At 58.4% G+C, this 17,032-nt stretch overlaps 1 protein-coding gene across 1 annotated transcript in view; it reads left to right on the top strand.

The window, feature by feature from the left end:
* stx1a (syntaxin 1A (brain)) overlaps positions 1-17,032 on the top strand; it is a 236,651-nt gene that overhangs the window by 171,088 nt on the left and 48,531 nt on the right. Inside the window, exon 6 of the mRNA XM_065024200.1 lies at positions 16,562-16,670. Coding sequence (XP_064880272.1) covers positions 16,562-16,670 — 109 coding nt within the window. The remainder of the gene's footprint in view (positions 1-16,561; positions 16,671-17,032) is intronic.

Below are 17,032 nucleotides of genomic sequence, written 5' to 3'. Positions count from 1 at the left end.
AGGGAGTCAGGTGAGAGGAGGCAGGAGAGAGGAGTCAGGTGAGAGGAGTCAGAGAGTCTGGAGAGAGAAGGCAGGAGAGAGGAGTCAGGTGAGGAGAGAGAGGAGTCAGGTGAGAGAGAGTCAGGTGAGAGGAGTCAGGTGAGAGCAGGAGAGAGAGTCAGGAGAGAGAGGTGAGAGACAGGAGAGAGGAGTCAGGAGAGAGGAGTCAGGTGAGAGGAGGCAGGTCTGGAGAGAGAGAGACAGGTGAGAGGAGGCAGGTGAGAGAGTCAGGAGAGAGGAGTCAGGAGAGGAGAGTCAGGTGAGAGGAGGCAGTAGAGAGGAGTCAGGTGAGAGGAGTCAGGTGAGAGTCAGAGAGAGAGAGACAGGAGAGAGGAGTCAGGTGAGAGGAGACAGGTGAGAGGAGCAGGAGACAGGTGAGAGGAGTCAGGAGAGAGGAGACAGGTGAGAGGAGACAGGAGACAGGTGAGAGAGAGACAGGAGAGAGGAGTCAGGAGAGAGGAGTCAGGAGAGAGGAGTCAGGTGAGAGGAGTCAGGTGAGAGGAGACAGAGAGGAGTCAGGAGAGAGGAGACAGGAGAGAGGAGTCAGGAGAGAGAGACAGGAGAGAGGAGTCAGGAGAGAGGAGTCAGGAGAGAGGAGTCAGGTGAGAGGAGTCAGGTGAGAGGAGAGAGGAGACAGGTGAGAGGAGGCAGGAGAGAGAGTCAGGTGAGAGGAGTCAGGAGAGAGGAGTCAGGTGAGAGGAGTCAGGTGAGTCAGGTGAGAGGAGTCAGGAGAGAGGAGACAGGAGAGAGTCAGGAGAGAGGAGACAGGAGAGAGGAGTCAGGAGAGAGAGTCAGGTGAGAGGAGTCAGGTGAGAGGAGACAGGAGAGAGGAGTCAGGTTAGAGAGGCAGGAGAGAGGAGTCAGGAGAGAGGAGACAGGTGAGAGGAGACAGGAGAGAGGAGTCAGGATAGAGGAGTCAGGAGAGAGGAGTCAGGAGAGAGGAGTCAGGAGAGAGGAGTCAGGTGAGAGGAGACAGGAGAGAGGAGACAGGTGAGAGGAGGCAGGAGAGAGGAGTCAGGAGAGAGGAGTCAGGAGAGAGGAGTCAGGTGAGAGGAGTCAGGAGAGAGGAGTCAGGAGAGAGGAGTCAGGTGAGAGGAGTCACAGGTGAGAGGAGTCAGGAGAGAGGAGTCAGGTGAGAGGAGGCAGGAGAGAGGAGGCAGGAGAGAGGAGTCAGGTGAGAGGAGACAGGTGAGAGGAGACAGGTGAGAGGAGACAGGTGAGAGGAGACAGGTGAGAGGAGACAGGAGAGAGGAGACAGGTGAGAGGAGTCAGGTGAGAGGAGACAGGTGAGAGGAGACAGGTGAGAGGAGTCAGGAGAGAGGAGACAGGTGAGAGGAGACACGTGAGAGGAGACAGGTGAGAGGAGACAGGTGAGAGAGTCAGGAGAGAGGAGTCAGGTGAGAGGAGTCAGGAGAGAGGAGTCAGGAGAGAGGAGTCAGGTGAGAGGAGTCAAGAGAGAGGAGACAGGTGAGAGGAGTCAGGTGAGAGGAGTCAGGAGAGAGGAGTCAGGTGAGAGGAGGCAGGAGAGAGGAGGCAGGAGAGAGGAGGAGTCAGGTGAGAGGAGACAGGTGAGAGAGGAGAGAGGAGACAGGAGAGAGGAGTCAGGTTAGAGGAGAGGAGAGAGTCAGGAGAGAGGAGTCAGGTGAGAGGAGACAGGAGAGAGAGGAGACAGGTCAGAGAGAGAGTCAGGAGAGAGTCAGGAGAGAGGAGTCAGGTGAGAGGAGACAGGAGAGAGGAGACAGGTGAGAGGAGGCAGGAGAGAGGAGTCAGGAGAGAGGAGTCAGGAGAGAGGAGTCAGGTGAGAGGAGTCAGGAGAGAGGAGTCAGGAGAGAGAGTCAGGTGAGAGGAGTCACAGGTGAGAGGAGACAGGAGAGAGGAGTCAGGTGAGAGGAGGCAGGAGAGAGGAGGCAGGAGAAAGGAGTCACAGGTGAGAGGAGACAGGTGAGAGGAGACAGGTGAGAGGAGACAGGTGAGAGGAGACAGGAGAGAGGAGACAGGTGAGAGGGAGTCAGGTGAGAGGACACAGGTGAGAGGAGACAGGTGAGAGGAGTCAGGAGAGAGGAGACAGGTGAGAGGAGACACGTGAGAGGAGACAGGTGAGAGGAGACAGGTGAGAGGAGTCAGGAGAGAGGAGTCAGGTGAGAGGAGTCAGGAGAGAGGAGTCAGGAGAGAGGAGTCAGGTGAGAGGAGTCAAGAGAGAGGAGTCAGGTGAGAGGAGTCAAGAGAGAGAAGTCAGGTGAGAGGAGTCAGGAGAGGGAGTCAGGTGAGAGAGGAGAGGCAGGAGAGAGGAGTCAGGTGAGAGGAGACAGGTGAGAGGAGACAGGAGAGAGGAGACAGGTGAGAGGAGACAGGTGAGAGGAGACAGGAGAAAGGAGACAGGTGAGAGGAGTCAGGTGAGAGGACACAGGTGAGAGGAGGCAGGAGAGAGGAGGCAGCATAGAGGAGTCTGGAGAGAGGAGGCAGGTGAGAGGAGTCAGGAGAGAGGAGTCAGGAGAGAGGAGTCAGGAGAGAGGAGTCAGGAGAGAGGAGGCAGTAGAGAGGAGTCAGGTGAGAGGAGGCAGGATAGAAGAGTCTGGAGAGATAAGGCAGAAGAGAGGAGTCAGGTGAGAGGAGTCAGGTGAGAGGAGTCAGGAGAGAGGAGGCAGGAGAGAGGAGTCAGGTGAGAGGAGGCAGGAGAGAGGAGTCAGGTGAGAGGAGTCAGGTGAGAGGAGTCAGGTGAGAGGAGTCAGGAGAGAGGAGTCAGGAGAGAGGAGTCAGGAGAGGGAGTCAGGAGAGAGGAGTCAGGTGAGAGGAGTCAGGAGAGAGGAGTCAGGAGAGAGGAGTCAGGTGAGAGGAGACAGAGAGGAGTCAGGAGAGAGAGGAGAGGAGTCAGGAGAGAGGAGACAGGAGAGAGGAGTCAGGAGAGAGGAGTCAGGAGAGAGGAGACAGGAGAGAGGAGTCAGGTTAGAGGAGGCAGGAGAGAGGAGTCAGGAGAGAGGAGAGGAGACAGGAGAGAGGAGTCAGGAGAGAGGAGTCAGGAGAGAGGAGTCAGGAGAGAGGAGTCAGGAGAGGAGACAGGAGAGAGAGACAGGTGAGAGGAGACAGAGAGAGAAGTCAGGTGAGAGGAGTCAGGAGAGAGGAGTCAGGTGAGAGGAGGCAGGAGAGGAGGCAGGAGAGAGGAGTCAGGTGAGAGGAGACAGGTGAGAGGAGACAGGAGAGATGAGACAGGTGAGAGGAGACAGGTGAGAGGAGACAGGAGAGAGGAGACAGGTGAGAGGAGTCAGGTGAGAGACACAGGTGAGAGGAGACAGGTGAGAGGAGACAGGTGAGAGGAGACAGGTGAGAGGAGACAGGTGAGAGGAGTCAGGAGAGAGGAGACAGGTGAGAGGAGGCAGGAGAGAGGAGTCAGGAGAGAGGAGTCAGGAGAGAGGAGTCAGGTGAGAGGAGTCAGGAGAGAGGAGTCAGGAGAGAGGAGTCAGGTGAGAGGAGTCAAGAGAGAGAAGTCAGGTGAGAGGAGTCAGGAGAGAGGAGTCAGGTGAGAGGAGGCAGGAGAGGAGGCAGAGAGAGAGGAGTCAGGTGAGAGGAGACAGGTGAGAGGAGACAGGAGAGAGGAGACAGGTGAGAGGAGACAGGTGAGAGGAGAGGAGAGAGGTCAGAGAGAGAGACAGGTGAGAGGAGACACGGAGAGGAGACAGGTGAGAGGAGACAGGTGAGAGGAGTCAGAGAGAGGAGACAGGTGAGAGAGACAGGTGAGAGGAGTCAGGTGAGAGGGTGAGAGGAGGTGAGAGGAGACAGGAGAGAGGAGACAGGTGAGAGGAGAGAGAGACAGGTGAGAGGAGTCAGGAGAGAGGAGTCAGGAGAGAGGAGGCAGGAGAGAGGAGGCAGGAGAGAGGAGGCAGGAGAGAGGAGGCAGGAGAGAGGAGGCAGGTGAGAGGAGACAGGTGAGAGGAGACAGGAGAGAGGAGACAGGTGAGAGGAGACAGGTGAGAGGAGACAGGAGAGAGAGACAGGTGAGAGAGGAGTCAGGAGACAGGAGAGGAGACAGTGAGAGGAGACAGGTGAGAGGAGTCAGGTGAGAGGAGACAGGTGAGAGGAGTCAGGAGAGAGGAGACAGGTGAGAGGAGACAGGTGAGAGGAGACAGGTGAGAGGAGTCAGGTGAGAGGAGACAGGTGAGAGGACACAGGTGAGAGGACAGGTGAGAGGAGTCAGGTGAGAGGAGACAGGTGAGAGGAGACAGGAGAGAGGAGACAGGTGAGAGGAGACAGGAGAGAGGAGACAGGTGAGAGTCAGGAGTCAGGAGAGAGGAGACAGGTGAGAGGAGAGAGGAGACAGGTGAGAGGAGTCAGGAGAGAGGAGACAGGTGAGAGGAGACAGGTGAGAGGAGACAGGTGAGAGGAGTCAGGAGAGAGGAGACAGGTGAGAGGAGACAGGTGAGAGGAGACAGGTGAGAGGAGTCAGGAGAGAGGAGACAGGTGAGAGGACACAGGTGAGAGGAGACAGGTGAGAGGAGTCAGGAGAGGAGACAGGTGAGAGGAGACAGGTGAGAGAGACAGGTGAGAGTCAGGAGAGAGGAGAGCAGAGAGGAGTCAGGTGAGAGGAGTCAGGAGAGAGGAGTCAGGTGAGAGGAGACAGGTGAGAGAGGCAGGAGGGAGACAGGTGAGAGAGGAGAGGGAGACAGGAGAGAGAGACAGGTGAGAGGAGTCAGGAGAGAGGAGACAGGTGAGAGGAGTCAGGAGACAGGAGACAGGAGAGAGGAGTCAGGAGAGAGGAGACAGGAGAGAGGAGTCAGGAGAGAGGAGTCAGGAGAGAGGAGTCAGGTGAGAGGAGAGAGGAGACAGGAGAGAGACAGGTGAGAGGAGTCAGGTGAGAGGAGTCAGAGAGAGGAGTCAGGAGAGGAGTCAGGTGAGAGGAGACAGGTGAGAGGAGTCAGGAGAGAGGAGACAGGAGAGAGGAGTCAGGTGAGGAGACAGAGAGAGTCAGGAGAGAGGAGTCAGGGGTGAGAGGAGTCAGGTGAGAGAGAGAGAGACAGGTGAGAGGAGGCAGCGGAGAGAGGAGTCAGGAGAGGAGTCAGGAGAGAGGAGTCAGGTGAGAGGAGACAGGTGAGAGGAGTCAGGAGAGAGGAGACAGGTGAGAGGAGACAGAGAGAGACAGGTGAGAGAGGAGACAGGAGAGAGGAGACAGGTGAGAAGAGTCAGGTGAGAGGAGTCAGGAGAGAGAGAGGAGACACAGGTGAGAGGAGACAGGTGAGAGGAGTCAGGAGAGAGGAGACAGGTGAGAGGAGACAGGTGAGAGGAGTCAGGTGAGAGGGAGTCAGGAGAGAGGAGTCAGGTGAGAGGACACATGAGAGGAGTCAGGTGGAGGAGAGGAGACAGGTGAGAGAGGAGTCAGGTGAGAGGAGTCAGGAGAGAGGAGTCAGGAGAGAGGAGTCAGGTGAGAGGAGACAGGTGAGGAGAGGTGAGAGGAGTCAGGAGGAGTCAGGAGAGGAGTCAGGAGAGAGAGAGTCAGGAGTGAGAGATAAGAGCAGACAGGAGAGAGGAGTCAGGTGAGAGGAGTCAGGAGAGGAGTGAGAGGAGTCAGGAGAGGAGACAGGAGAGAGGAGACAGGTGAGAGGAGGCAGGAGAGAGGAGAAGGAGTCAGGTGAGAGAGAGTCAGGTGAGAGAGTCAGGAGAGAGGAGTCAGGAGAGAGGAGTCAGGAGAGAGGAGTCAGGAGAGAGGAGTCAGGAGAGGAGTCAGGAGAGAGGAGTCAGGTGAGAGGAGACAGTCAGGTTAGAGAGGAGACAGAGAGGTGAGAGGAGACAGGAGAGAGTCAGGAGAGTCAGGAGAGAGAGTCAGGAGAGAGAGACAGAGAGAGGAGTCAGGTGAGAGGAGTCAGAGAGAGGAGTCAGGTGAGAGAGTCAAGAGAGAGTCAGGTGAGAGAGTCAGGAGGCAGGAGAGAGGAGGCAGGAGAGAGGAGGCAGGAGAGGAGTCAGGTGAGAGGAGACAGGAGAGAGGAGACAGGAGAGAGGAGACAGGTGAGAGGAGACAGGTGAGAGGAGACAGGAGAGAGGAGACAGGTGAGAGTCAGGTGAGAGGACACAGGTGAGGAGAGGAGAGAGGAGTCAGGTGAGAGGAGTCAGCATAGAGGAGTCTGGAGAGAGGAGACAGGTGAGAGGAGTCAGGTGAGAGGAGTCAGGAGAGAGGAGTCAGGAGAGAGGAGTCAGGAGAGAGGAGGCAGGAGAGAGGAGTCAGGTGAGAGGAGGCAGGATAGAAGAGTCTGGAGAGATAGGCAGAAGAGAGGAGTCAGGTGAGAGGAGTCAGGTGAGAGGAGTCAGGAGAGGAGGCAGGAGAGAGGGAGTCAGGTGAGAGGAGAGGAGAGAGGAGTCAGGTGAGAGGAGTCAGGTGAGAGGAGTCAGGAGAGAGGGAGAGAGGGTCAGGAGAGGGAGTCAGGTGAGAGGAGTCAGAGAGAGGAGTCAGGAGAGTCAGGTGAGAGGAGACAGGTGAGAGGAGTCAGGAGAGAGGAGGACAGGAGAGAGGAGTCAGAGAGAGAGACAGGTCAGAGAGAGAGTCAGGTGAGAGGAGTCAGGTGAGAGGAGACAGGAGAGAGGAGTCAGGTTAGAGGAGGCAGGAGAGAGGAGTCAGAGAGGAGTCAGGTGAGAGGAGAGAGGAGTCAGGAGAGAGGAGTCAGGAGAGAGGAGTCAGGAGAGAGGAGTCAGGTGAGAGGAGTCAGGAGAGAGGAGACAGGTGAGAGGAGTCAAGAGAGAGAAGTCAGGTGAGAGGAGTCAGGAGAGAGGAGTCAGGTGAGAGGAGGCAGGAGAGAGGAGGCAGGAGAGAGGAGTCAGGTGAGAGGAGACAGGTGAGAGGAGACAGGAGAGATGAGACAGGTGAGAGGAGACAGGTGAGAGGAGACAGGAGAGAGGAGACAGGTGAGAGGAGTCAGGTGAGAGGACACAGGTGAGAGGAGACAGGTGAGAGGAGTCAGGAGAGAGGAGACAGGTGAGAGGAGACAGGTGAGAGGAGACAGGTGAGAGGAGACAGGTGAGAGGAGTCAGGAGAGAGGAGACAGGTGAGAGGAGGCAGACAGGAGAGGAGTCAGGAGAGAGGAGTCAGGAGAGAGGAGTCAGGTGAGAGGAGACAGAGTCAGAGAGAGGAGTCAGGTGAGAGGAGTCAAGAGAGGAAGTCAGGTGAGAGGAGTCAGGAGAGAGGAGTCAGGTGAGAGGGAGAGGAGAGAGGAGACAGGAGAGAGGAGTCAGGTGAGAGGGAGACAGGTGAGAGGAGACAGGAGAGAGGAGACAGGTGAGAGGAGACAGGTGAGAGGAGACAGGAGACAGGAGTCAGGAGAGGAGAGACAGGTGAGAGAGAGTCAGGAGAGAGAGTCAGGTGAGAGGAGACAGGTGAGAGGAGACAGGTGAGAGAAGTCAGGTGAGAGGAGTCAGGAGAGAGGAGGCAGGAGAGAGGAGGCAGGAGAGAGGAGGCAGGTGAGAGGAGACAGGTGAGAGGAGACAGGAGAGAGGAGACAGGTGAGAGGAGACAGGTGAGAGGAGACAGGTGAGAGGAGACAGGTGAGAGGAGTCAGGAGAGAGGAGACAGGTGAGAGGAGACAGGTGAGAGGAGACAGGTGAGAGGAGTCAGGTGAGAGGAGACAGGTGAGAGGAGTCAGGAGAGAGGAGACAGGTGAGAGGAGACAGGTGAGAGGAGACAGGTGAGAGGAGTCAGGTGAGAGGAGACAGGTGAGAGGACACAGGTGAGAGGAGACAGGTGAGAGGAGTCAGGAGAGAGGAGACAGGTGAGAGGAGACAGGAGAGAGGAGACAGGTGAGAGGAGACAGGAGAGAGGAGACAGGTGAGAGTCAGGTGAGACAGGAGAGAGGAGAGGTGAGAGGACAGGTGAGAGGAGACAGGTGAGAGGAGTCAGGAGAGAGGAGACAGAGAGGAGACAGGTGAGAGGAGACAGGTGAGAGGAGTCAGAGAGAGAGAGACAGGTGAGAGGAGACAGGTGAGAGGAGTCAGGAGAGAGGGAGAGAGGAGACAGGTGAGAGGAGACAGGTGAGAGGAGACAGGTGAGAGAGTCAGGAGAGAGGAGACAGGTGAGAGAGACAGGTGAGAGGAGACAGGTGAGAGGAGTCAGGAGAGAGGGAGACAGGTGAGAGGAGACAGGTGAGAGGAGAGGAGAGAGAGAGACAGGTGAGAGGAGACAGGTGAGAGGAGGCAGGAGAGAGGAGACAGGTGAGAGGAGACAGGTGAGAGGAGACAGGAGAGAGGAGACAGGTGAGAGGAGTCAGGAGAGAGGAGACAGGTGAGAGGAGATAGGTGAGAGGAGTCAGGAGAGAGGAGTCAGGTGAGAGGAGACAGGTGAGAGGAGACAGGTGAGAGGAGTCAGGAGAGAGGAGACAGGTGAGAGGAGACAGGTGAGAGGAGTCAGGTGAGAGGAGTCAGGTGAGAGGAGTCAGGTGAGAGGAGTCAGGAGAGAGAGGGAGACAGGTGAGAGGAGACAGGTGAGAGGAGAGAGGGGAGAGGAGACAGGTGAGACGATGCAGGTGAGAGGAGTCAGGAGAGAGGAGGCAGGAGAGAGGAGATAGGAGAGAGGAGGCAGGTGAGAGGAGTCAGGTGAGAGGAGACAGGTGAGAGGAGACAGGTGAGAGGAGTCAGGTGAGAGGAGTCAGGAGAGAGGAGTCAGGTGAGAGGAGTCAGGAGAGAGGAGTCAGGAGAGAGGAGTCAGGAGAGAGGAGGCAGTAGAGAGGAGTCAGGTGAGAGGAGGCAGGAGAGAGGAGGCAGCATAGAAGAGTCTGGAGAGAGAAGGCAGAAGAGAGGAGTCAGGTGAGAGGAGTCAGGTGAGAGGAGTCAGGTGAGAGGAGTCAGGAGAGAGGAGTCAGGAGAGAGGAGGCAGGAGAGAGGAGTCAGGTGAGAGGAGTCAGGTGAGAGGAGGCAGGAGAGAGGAGGCAGGTGAGAGGAGTCAGGTGAGAGGAGTCAGGAGAGAGGAGTCAGGTGAGAGGGGGCAGGAGAGAGGAGACAGGAGAGAGGAGTCAGGAGAGAGGAGTCAGGAGAGAGGAGTCATGTGAGAGGAGTCAGGAGAGAGGAGTCAGGAGAGAGGAGTCAGGAGAGAGGAGTCAGATGAGAGGAGTCAGGTGAGAGGAGACAGGTGAGAGGAGTCAGGAGAGAGGAGTCAGGAGAGAGGAGACAGGAGAGAGGAGTCAGGAGAGAGGAGACAGGAGAGTCAGGAGAGAGGAGTCAGGTGAGAGGAGTCAGGTGAGAGGAGACAGGAGAGAGGAGTCAGGTTAGAGGAGGCAGGAGAGAGGAGTCAGGAGAGAGGAGTCAGGTGAGAGGAGACAGGAGAGAGGAGTCAGGAGAGAGGAGTCAGGAGAGAGGAGTCAGGTGAGAGGAGACAGGAGAGAGGAGGCAGACAGGTGAGAGGAGGCAGGAGAGAGAGTCAGGAGAGGGAGTCAGGAGAGAGAGTCAGGAGAGAGGAGTCAGGTGAGAGGAGTCAGAGAGAGGTCAGGTGAGAGGAGTCAGGAGAGAGGAGTCAGGTGAGAGGAGGCAGGAGAGAGGAGGCAGGAGAGAGTCAGGTGAGAGGAGACAGTGAGAGGAGACAGGAGAGAGGAGACAGGTGAGAGGAGACAGGTGAGAGAGACAGGAGAGAGGAGACAGGTGAGAGGAGACAGGAGAGAGGAGGCAGGAGAGAGGAGACAGGAGAGAGGAGTCAGGTGAGAGGAGACAGGAGAGGGGAGGCAGGTGAGAGGAGACAGGTGAGAGGAGTCAGGAGAGAGGAGACAGGTGAGAGGAGACAGGTGAGAGGAGTCAGGAGAGAGGAGACAGGTGAGAGGAGACAGGTGAGAGGAGACAGGTGAGAGGAGACAGGAGAGAGGAGACAGGTGAGAGGAGTCAGGAGAGAGGAGACAGGTGAGAGGAGTCAGGAGGAGTCAGGTGAGAGGAGACAGGTGAGAGGAGACAGGTGAGAGGAGTCAGGAGAGAGGAGACAGGTGAGAGGAGACAGGTGAGAGGAGACAGGTGAGAGGAGACAAGTGAGAGGAGAGAGGAGAGAGGAGTCAGGTGAGAGGAGTCAGGTGAGAGGAGTCAGGTGAGAGGAGACAGGTGAGCGGAGACAGGAGTGAGGAGGCAGGTGGGAGGAGACAGGTGAGAGGAGACAGGTGAGAGGAGTCAGGAGAGAGGAGACAGGTGAGAGGAGACAGGTGAGAGGAGTCAGGAGGAGTCAGGTGAGAGGAGACAGGTGAGAGGAGACAGGTGAGAGGAGTCAGGAGAGAGGAGACAGGTGAGAGGAGACAGGTGAGAGGAGACAGGTGAGAGGAGACAAGTGAGAGGAGAGAGGAGAGAGGAGACAGGTGAGAGGAGTCAGGTGAGAGGAGTCAGGTGAGAGGAGACAGGTGAGCGGAGACAGGAGTGAGGAGGCAGGTGGGAGGAGACAGGTGAGAGGAGTCAGGTGAGAGGAGACAGGTGAGAGGAGTCAGGTGAGAGGAGACAGGTGAGAGGAGTCAGGTGAGAGGAGACAGGAGAGAGGAGTCAGGAGAGAGGAGACAGGTGAGAGGAGTCAGGAGAGAGGAGTCAGGTGAGAGGAGTCAGGAGAGAGGAGTCAGGTGAGAGACAGGTGAGAGGAGACAGGTGAGAGGAGTCAGGAGAGAGGAGTCAGGTGAGAGGAGACAGGTGAGAGGAGACAGGTGAGAGGAGTCAGGAGAGAGGAGTCAGGTGAGAGGAGTCAGGTGAGAGGAGACAGGTGAGAGGAGACAGGAGAGAGGAGACAGGGAGAGGAGTCAGGAGAGAGGAGGCAGGAGAGAGGAGATAGGAGAGAGGAGGCAGGAGAGAGAGGAGACAGGTGAGAGGAGACAGGTGAGAGGAGTCAGGAGAGAGGAGACAGGTGAGAGGAGACAGGTGAGAGGAGACAGGTGAGAGGAGACAAGTGAGAGAGAGAGAGAGTCAGGTGAGAGGAGTCAGGTGAGAGGAGTCAGGTGAGAGGAGACAGGTGAGAGGAGACAGGAGTGAGGGAGACAGGTGAGGAGAGAGGAGACAGGTGAGAGGAGACAGGTGAGAGGAGACAGGTGAGAGGAGTCAGGAGAGGAGTCAGGTGAGAGGAGACAGGTGAGAGGAGACAGGTGAGAGGAGTCAGGAGAGAGGAGACAGGTGAGAGGAGACAGGTGAGAGGAGACAGGTGAGAGGAGACAAGTGAGAGGAGAGAGGAGAGAGGAGACAGGTGAGAGGAGTCAGGTGAGAGGAGTCAGGTGAGAGGAGACAGGTGAGCGGAGACAGGAGTGAGGAGGCAGGTGGGAGGAGACAGGTGAGAGGAGTCAGGTGAGAGGAGACAGGTGAGAGGAGTCAGGTGAGAGGAGACAGGTGAGAGGAGTCAGGTGAGAGGAGACAGGAGAGAGGAGTCAGAGAGAGAGACAGGTGAGAGGAGTCAGGAGAGGGAGTCAGGTGAGAGGAGTCAGGAGAGAGGAGTCAGGTGAGAGGAGACAGGTGAGAGGAGACAGGTGAGAGGAGTCAGGAGAGAGGAGTCAGGTGAGAGGAGTCAGGTGAGAGGAGTCAGGTGAGAGGAGTCAGGAGAGAGGAGTCAGGTGAGAGGAGTCAGGAGAGAGGAGACAGGTGAGAGGAGACAGGAGAGAGGAGACAGGGAGAGGAGTCAGGAGAGAGGAGGCAGGAGAGAGGAGGCAGGAGAGAGGAGTCAGGAGAGAGGAGATAGGAGAGAGGAGGCAGGAGAGAGGAGACAGGGGAGAGGAGACAGGGAGAGAGGAGACAATGACCTTAACGGACCTGTCTCCCTGCCTCCCCCTCTCTCTCCCATGGGAAACATATGTTAACATTGCCAAGCAAGTAGATAATAAGATAAAGTGAAATAAACAATAATAATTCAACAGTAAACATTACACTCACAGAAGTTCCAAAATTATAGAGACATTTCAAATGTCATATTATGTGTATATATACAGTGTTGTAATGAAGTGCAAATATAGTGAAAGTCCTGCCCCCCTGTCTCTCCCCCGTCTCTCCCGTCCCCCTGTCTCTCCCCCGTCTCTCCCGTCCCCCTGTCTCTCCCCATCTCTCCCGTCCCCCTGTCTCTCCCCGTCTCTCCCGTCCCCCTGTCTCTCCCCCCGTCTCTCCCGTCCCCTGTCTCTCCCCCATCTCTCCCGTCCCCCTGTCTCTCCCCCATCTCTCCCCCGTCTCTCCCTGTCTCTCCCCCCCTCTCCCGTCCCCCTGTCTCTCCCCTGTCTCTCCCGTCCCCCTGTCTCTCCCCCATCTCTCCCCGTCTCTCCCCCATCTCTCCCCTGTCTCTCCCGTCCCCCTGTCTCTCCCCCGTCTCCCCATCTCTCCCCATCTCTCCCCTGTCTCTCCTGTCCTCCTGTCTCCCTGTCTCCCCATCTCTCCCGTCCCCCTGTCTCTCCCCCCGTCTCCCCATCTCTCCCCATCTCTCCCCTGTCTCTCCTGTCCTCCTGTCTCCCTGTCTCCCCATCTCTCCCGTCCCCCTGTCTCCCCTGTCTCTCCCGCCTCCCCATCTCTCCCCTGTCTCTCCCCTGTCTCTCCCCCGTCTATCTCGTCCCCTTGTCTCCCCCCGTCTCTCCCTGTCTCTCCCGCCTCCCCATCTCTCCCCATCTCTCCCCTGTCTCTCTCGTCCCCCTGTCTCTCCCCGTCTCTCCCCTGTCTCCCCTGTCTCTCCCCTGTCTCTCCCCATCTCTCCCATGTCTCTCCCTGTCTCTCCCCCATCTCTCCCCTGTCTCTCCCCATCTCTCCCCCTGTCTCTCCCCTGTCTCTCCCCATCTCTCCCCCTGTCTCTCCCCTGTCTCTCCCCATCTCTCCCTGTCTCTCCTCTGTCTCTCCCCATCTCTCCCTGTCTCTCCCCATCTCTCCCCTGTCTCTCCCCATCTCTCCCCCTGTCTCTCCCCATCTCTCCCCTGTCTCTCCCCATCTCTCCCCATCTCTCCCCATCTCTCCCCTGTCTCTCCCCATCTCTCCCCGTCTCTCCTCTGTCTCTCCCCCATCTCTCCCCTGTCTCTCCTCTGTCTCTCCCCATCTCTCCCGTCCCCCTGTCTCTCCCGTCTCTCCCGTCCCCCTGTCTCTCCCCATCTCTCCCGTCCCCCCTGTCTCTCCCCCATCTCTCCCGTCCCCTGTCTCTCCCCATCTCTCCCCCGTCTCTCCCCTGTCTCTCCCCCATCTCTCCCGTCCCCTGTCTCTCCCCTGTCTCTCCCCATCTCTCCCCCGTCTCTCCCCTGTCTCTCCCGTCCCCCTGTCTCTCCCCCGTCTCCCCATCTCTCCCCATCTCTCCCCTGTCTCTCCTGTCCTCCTGTCTCCCTGTCTCCCCATCTCTCCCGTCCACCTGTCTCCCCTGTCTCTCCCGTCTCCCCATCTCTCCCCTGTCTCTCCCCTGTCTCTCCCCGTCTATCTCGTCCCCTTGTCTCTCCCCTGTCTCTCCCGTCTCCCCATCTCTCCCCATCTCTCCCCTGTCTCTCTCGTCCCCCTGTCTCTCCCCCGTCTCTCCCCTGTCTCTCCCCATCTCTCCCCATCTCTTCCCATCTCTCCCTGTCTCTCCCCTGTCTCTCCCCTGTCTCTCCCCATCTCTCCCCGTCTCTCCCCTGTCTCTCCCCTGTCTCTCCCCATCTCTCCCCTGTCTCTCCCCTGTCTCTCCCCATCTCTCCCCTGTCTCTCCCCTGTATCTCCCCATCTCTCCCCTGTCTCTCCCCTGTCTCTCCCCCTGTCTCTCCCCCATCTCTCCCATGTCTCTCCCCATCTCTCCCTGTCTCTCCCCTGTCTCTCCCCATCTCTCCCCTGTCTCTCCCCGTCTCTCCCCTGTCTCTCCCCATCTCTCCCCTGTCTCTCCCCTGTCTCTCCCCATCTCTCCCCTGTCTCTCCCCATCTCTCCCCCTGTCTCTCCCCCATCTCTCCCCTGTCTCTCCCCATCTCTCCCCTGTCTCTCCCAATCTCTCCCCTGTCTCTCCCCATCTCTCCCTGTCTCTCCCCATCTCTCCCCTGTCTCTCCCCTGTCTCTCCCCATCTCTCCCCTGTCTCTCCCCATCTCTCCCCTGTCTCTCCTCTGTCTCTCCCCCATCTCTCCCCTGTCTCTCCTCTGTCTCTCCCCCATCTCTCCCCTGTCTCTCCTCTGTCTCTCCCCATCTCTCCCTGTCTCTCCCCATCTCTCCCCTGTCTCTCCCCATCTCTCCCCTGTCTCCCCTGTCTCTCCCCATCTCTCCCCTGTCTCTCCCCGTCTCTCCCCTGTCTCTCCCCCATCTCTCCCCTGTCTCTCCCCTGTCTCTCCCCATCTCTCCCTGTCTCTCCCCATCTCTCCCTGTCTCTCCCCATCTCTCCCCTGTCTCTCCCCCTGTCTCTCCCCATCTCTCCCCTGTCTCTCCCAATCTCTCCCTGTCTCTCCCCATCTCTCCCCTGTCTCTCCCCATCTCTCCCTGTCTCTCCTCTGTCTCTCCCCCATCTCTCCCCTGTCTCTCCTCTGTCTCTCCCCCATCTCTCCCCTGTCTCTCCTCTGTCTCTCCCCATCTCCCCTGTCTCTCCCCATCTCTCCCTGTCTCTCCCCATCTCTCCCCTGTCTCTCCCCATCTCTCCCCATCTCTCCCCTGTCTCTCCCCATCTCTCCCCTGTCTCTCCCCATCTCTCCTCTGTCTCTCCCCCATCTCTCCCCTGTCTCTCCTCTGTCTCTCCCCATCTCTCCCCATCTCTCCCCTGTCTCTCCCCATCTCTCCCCTGTCTCTCCCCATCTCTCCTCTGTCTCCCCCCATCTCTCCCCTGTCTCTCCTCTGTCTCTCCCCATCTCTCCCCTGTCTCTCCCCTGTCTCTCCTCTGTCTCTCCCCATCTCTCCCCCGTCTCTCCCCTGTCTCTCCCCATCTCTCCCCTGTCTCTCCTCTGACTCTCCCCTGTCTCTCCCCTGTCTCTCCCCTGTCTCTCCCCTGTCTCTCCCCATCTCTCCCCTGTCTCTCCCCATCTCTCCCCTGTCTCTCCCCATCTCTCCCCATCTCTCCCCTGTCTCTCCCTGTGTCTCTCCCTGTCTCTCCCCATCTCTCCCCTGTCTCTCCCCTGTCTCTCCCCCTGTCTCTCACCATCTCTCCCCTGTCTCTCCCCTGTCTCTCCCCTGTCTCTCCCCTGTCTCTCCCCTGTCTCTCCCCATCTCTCCCCTGTCTCTCCCCTGTCTCTCCCCTGTCTCTCCCCTGTCTCTCCCCTGTCTCTCCTCTGTCTCTCCCCATCTCTCCCCTGTCTCTCCCCATCTCTCCCCTGTCTCTCCCCTGTCTCTCCCCTGTCTCTCCCCATCTCTCCCCTGTCTCTCCCCTGTCTCTCCCCCTGTCTCTCCCCATCTCTCCCTGTCTCTCCCCTGTCTCTCCCCTGTCCCTCCCCTGTCCCTCCCCCGTCTCTCCCCCCGTCTCTCCCCTGTCTCTCCCCTGTCTCTCCCCATCTCTCCCCTGTCTCTCCCCTGTCTCTCCCCATCTCTCCCTGTCTCTCCCCTGTCTCTCCCCATCTCTCCCCTGTCTCTCCCCTGTCTCTCCCCTGTCTCTCCCCTGTCTCTCCCCATCTCTCCCCATCTCTCCCCCCTGTCTCTCCCCTGTCTCTCCCCATCTCTCCCCTGTCTCTCCCCATCTCTCCCCTGTCTCTCCCTGTCTCTCCCCTGTCTCTCCCCCTGTCTCTCCCCATCTCTCCCGTCTCTCCCCGTCTCTCTCCCGTCTCTCCCCTGTCTCTCCCCATCTCTCCCCGTCTCTCCCCTGTCTCTCCCCTGTCTCTCCCCTGTCTCTCCCCATCTCTCCCCTGTCTCTCCCCTGTCTCTCCCCATCTCTCCCTGTCTCTCCCCCGTCTCTCCCCGCCTCCCCATCTCTCCCCGTCTCTCCCCATCTCTCCCCTGTCTCTCCCCATCTCTCCCCATCTCTCCCCTGTCTCTCCCCATCTCTCCCCATCTCTCCCCTGTCTCTCCCCATCTCTCCCCGTCTTTCCCGTCTCCCCATCTCTCCCCATCTCTCCCCTGTCTCTCCCCTGTCTCTCCCCATCTCTCCCCTGTCTCTCCCCTGTCTCTCCCGTCTCCCCATCTCTCCCCTGTCTCTCCCCTGTCTCTCCCCCGTCTCCCCATCTCTCCCCTGTCTCTCCCCCGTCTCTCCGTCTCCCCATCTCTCCCCGTCTCTCCCCTGTCTCTCCCCTGTCTCCCCATCTCTCCCCTGTCTCCCCATCTCTCCCCTGTCTCCCCGTCTCTCCCCTGTCTCTCCCCATCTCTCCCCTGTCTCTCCCCATCTCTCCCCTGTCTCTCCCGTCCCCCTGTCTCTCCCCGTCTGTCCCGTCTCCCTGTCTCTCCCCTGTCTCTCTCGTCCCCCTGTCTCTCGCCCGTCTGTCCCATCTCCCCATCTCTCCCCTGTCTCTCCCCCGTCTCTCCCGTCCCCGGTCTCTCTCGTCCCCCTGTCTCTCCCCCCCTGTCTCTCCCCATCTCTCCCCTGTCTCTCCCCTGTCTCTCCCCTGTCTCCCCATCTCTCCCCTGTCTCTCCCCTGTCTCCCCATCTCTCCCCTGTCTCTCCCCTATCTCCCCATCTCTCCCCTGTCTCTCCCCGTCTCTCCCCTGTCTCCCCGTCTCTCCCCTGTCTCCCATAGCACTCCACTCTGTCCCGTAAGTTTGTGGAGGTGATGTCAGAGTACAACGCCACCCAGTCAGACTACAGGGAGCGCTGCAAGGGCCGTATCCAGAGACAGCTGGAGATCAGTGAGTACAGTACTCTACCTACTCCACGTATCCAGAGACAGCTGGAGATCAGTGAGTACAGTACTCTACCTACTCTACGTATCCAGAGACAGCTGGAGATCAGTGAGTACAGTACTCTACCTACTCCACGTATCCAGAGACAGCTGGAGATCAGTGAGTACAGTACTCTACCTACTACAGGTATCCAGAGAGATCAGTGAGTACAGTACTCTACCTACTCCAGGTATCCAGAGACAGCTGGAGATCAGTGAGTACAGTACTCTACCTACTCCAGGTATCCAGAGACAGCTGGAGATCAGTGAGTACAGTACTCTACCTACTCCACGTATCCAGAGACAGCTGGAGATCAGTGAGTACAGTAC

This window comes from Oncorhynchus nerka, linkage group LG11 (genome assembly GCF_034236695.1).
Source record: "Oncorhynchus nerka isolate Pitt River linkage group LG11, Oner_Uvic_2.0, whole genome shotgun sequence".
Lineage (NCBI taxonomy): Eukaryota > Metazoa > Chordata > Actinopteri > Salmoniformes > Salmonidae > Oncorhynchus > Oncorhynchus nerka.
The sequence above is the reverse complement of the archived record's forward strand: the minus strand, read 5'-3'. Positions and strand labels throughout refer to the sequence as shown.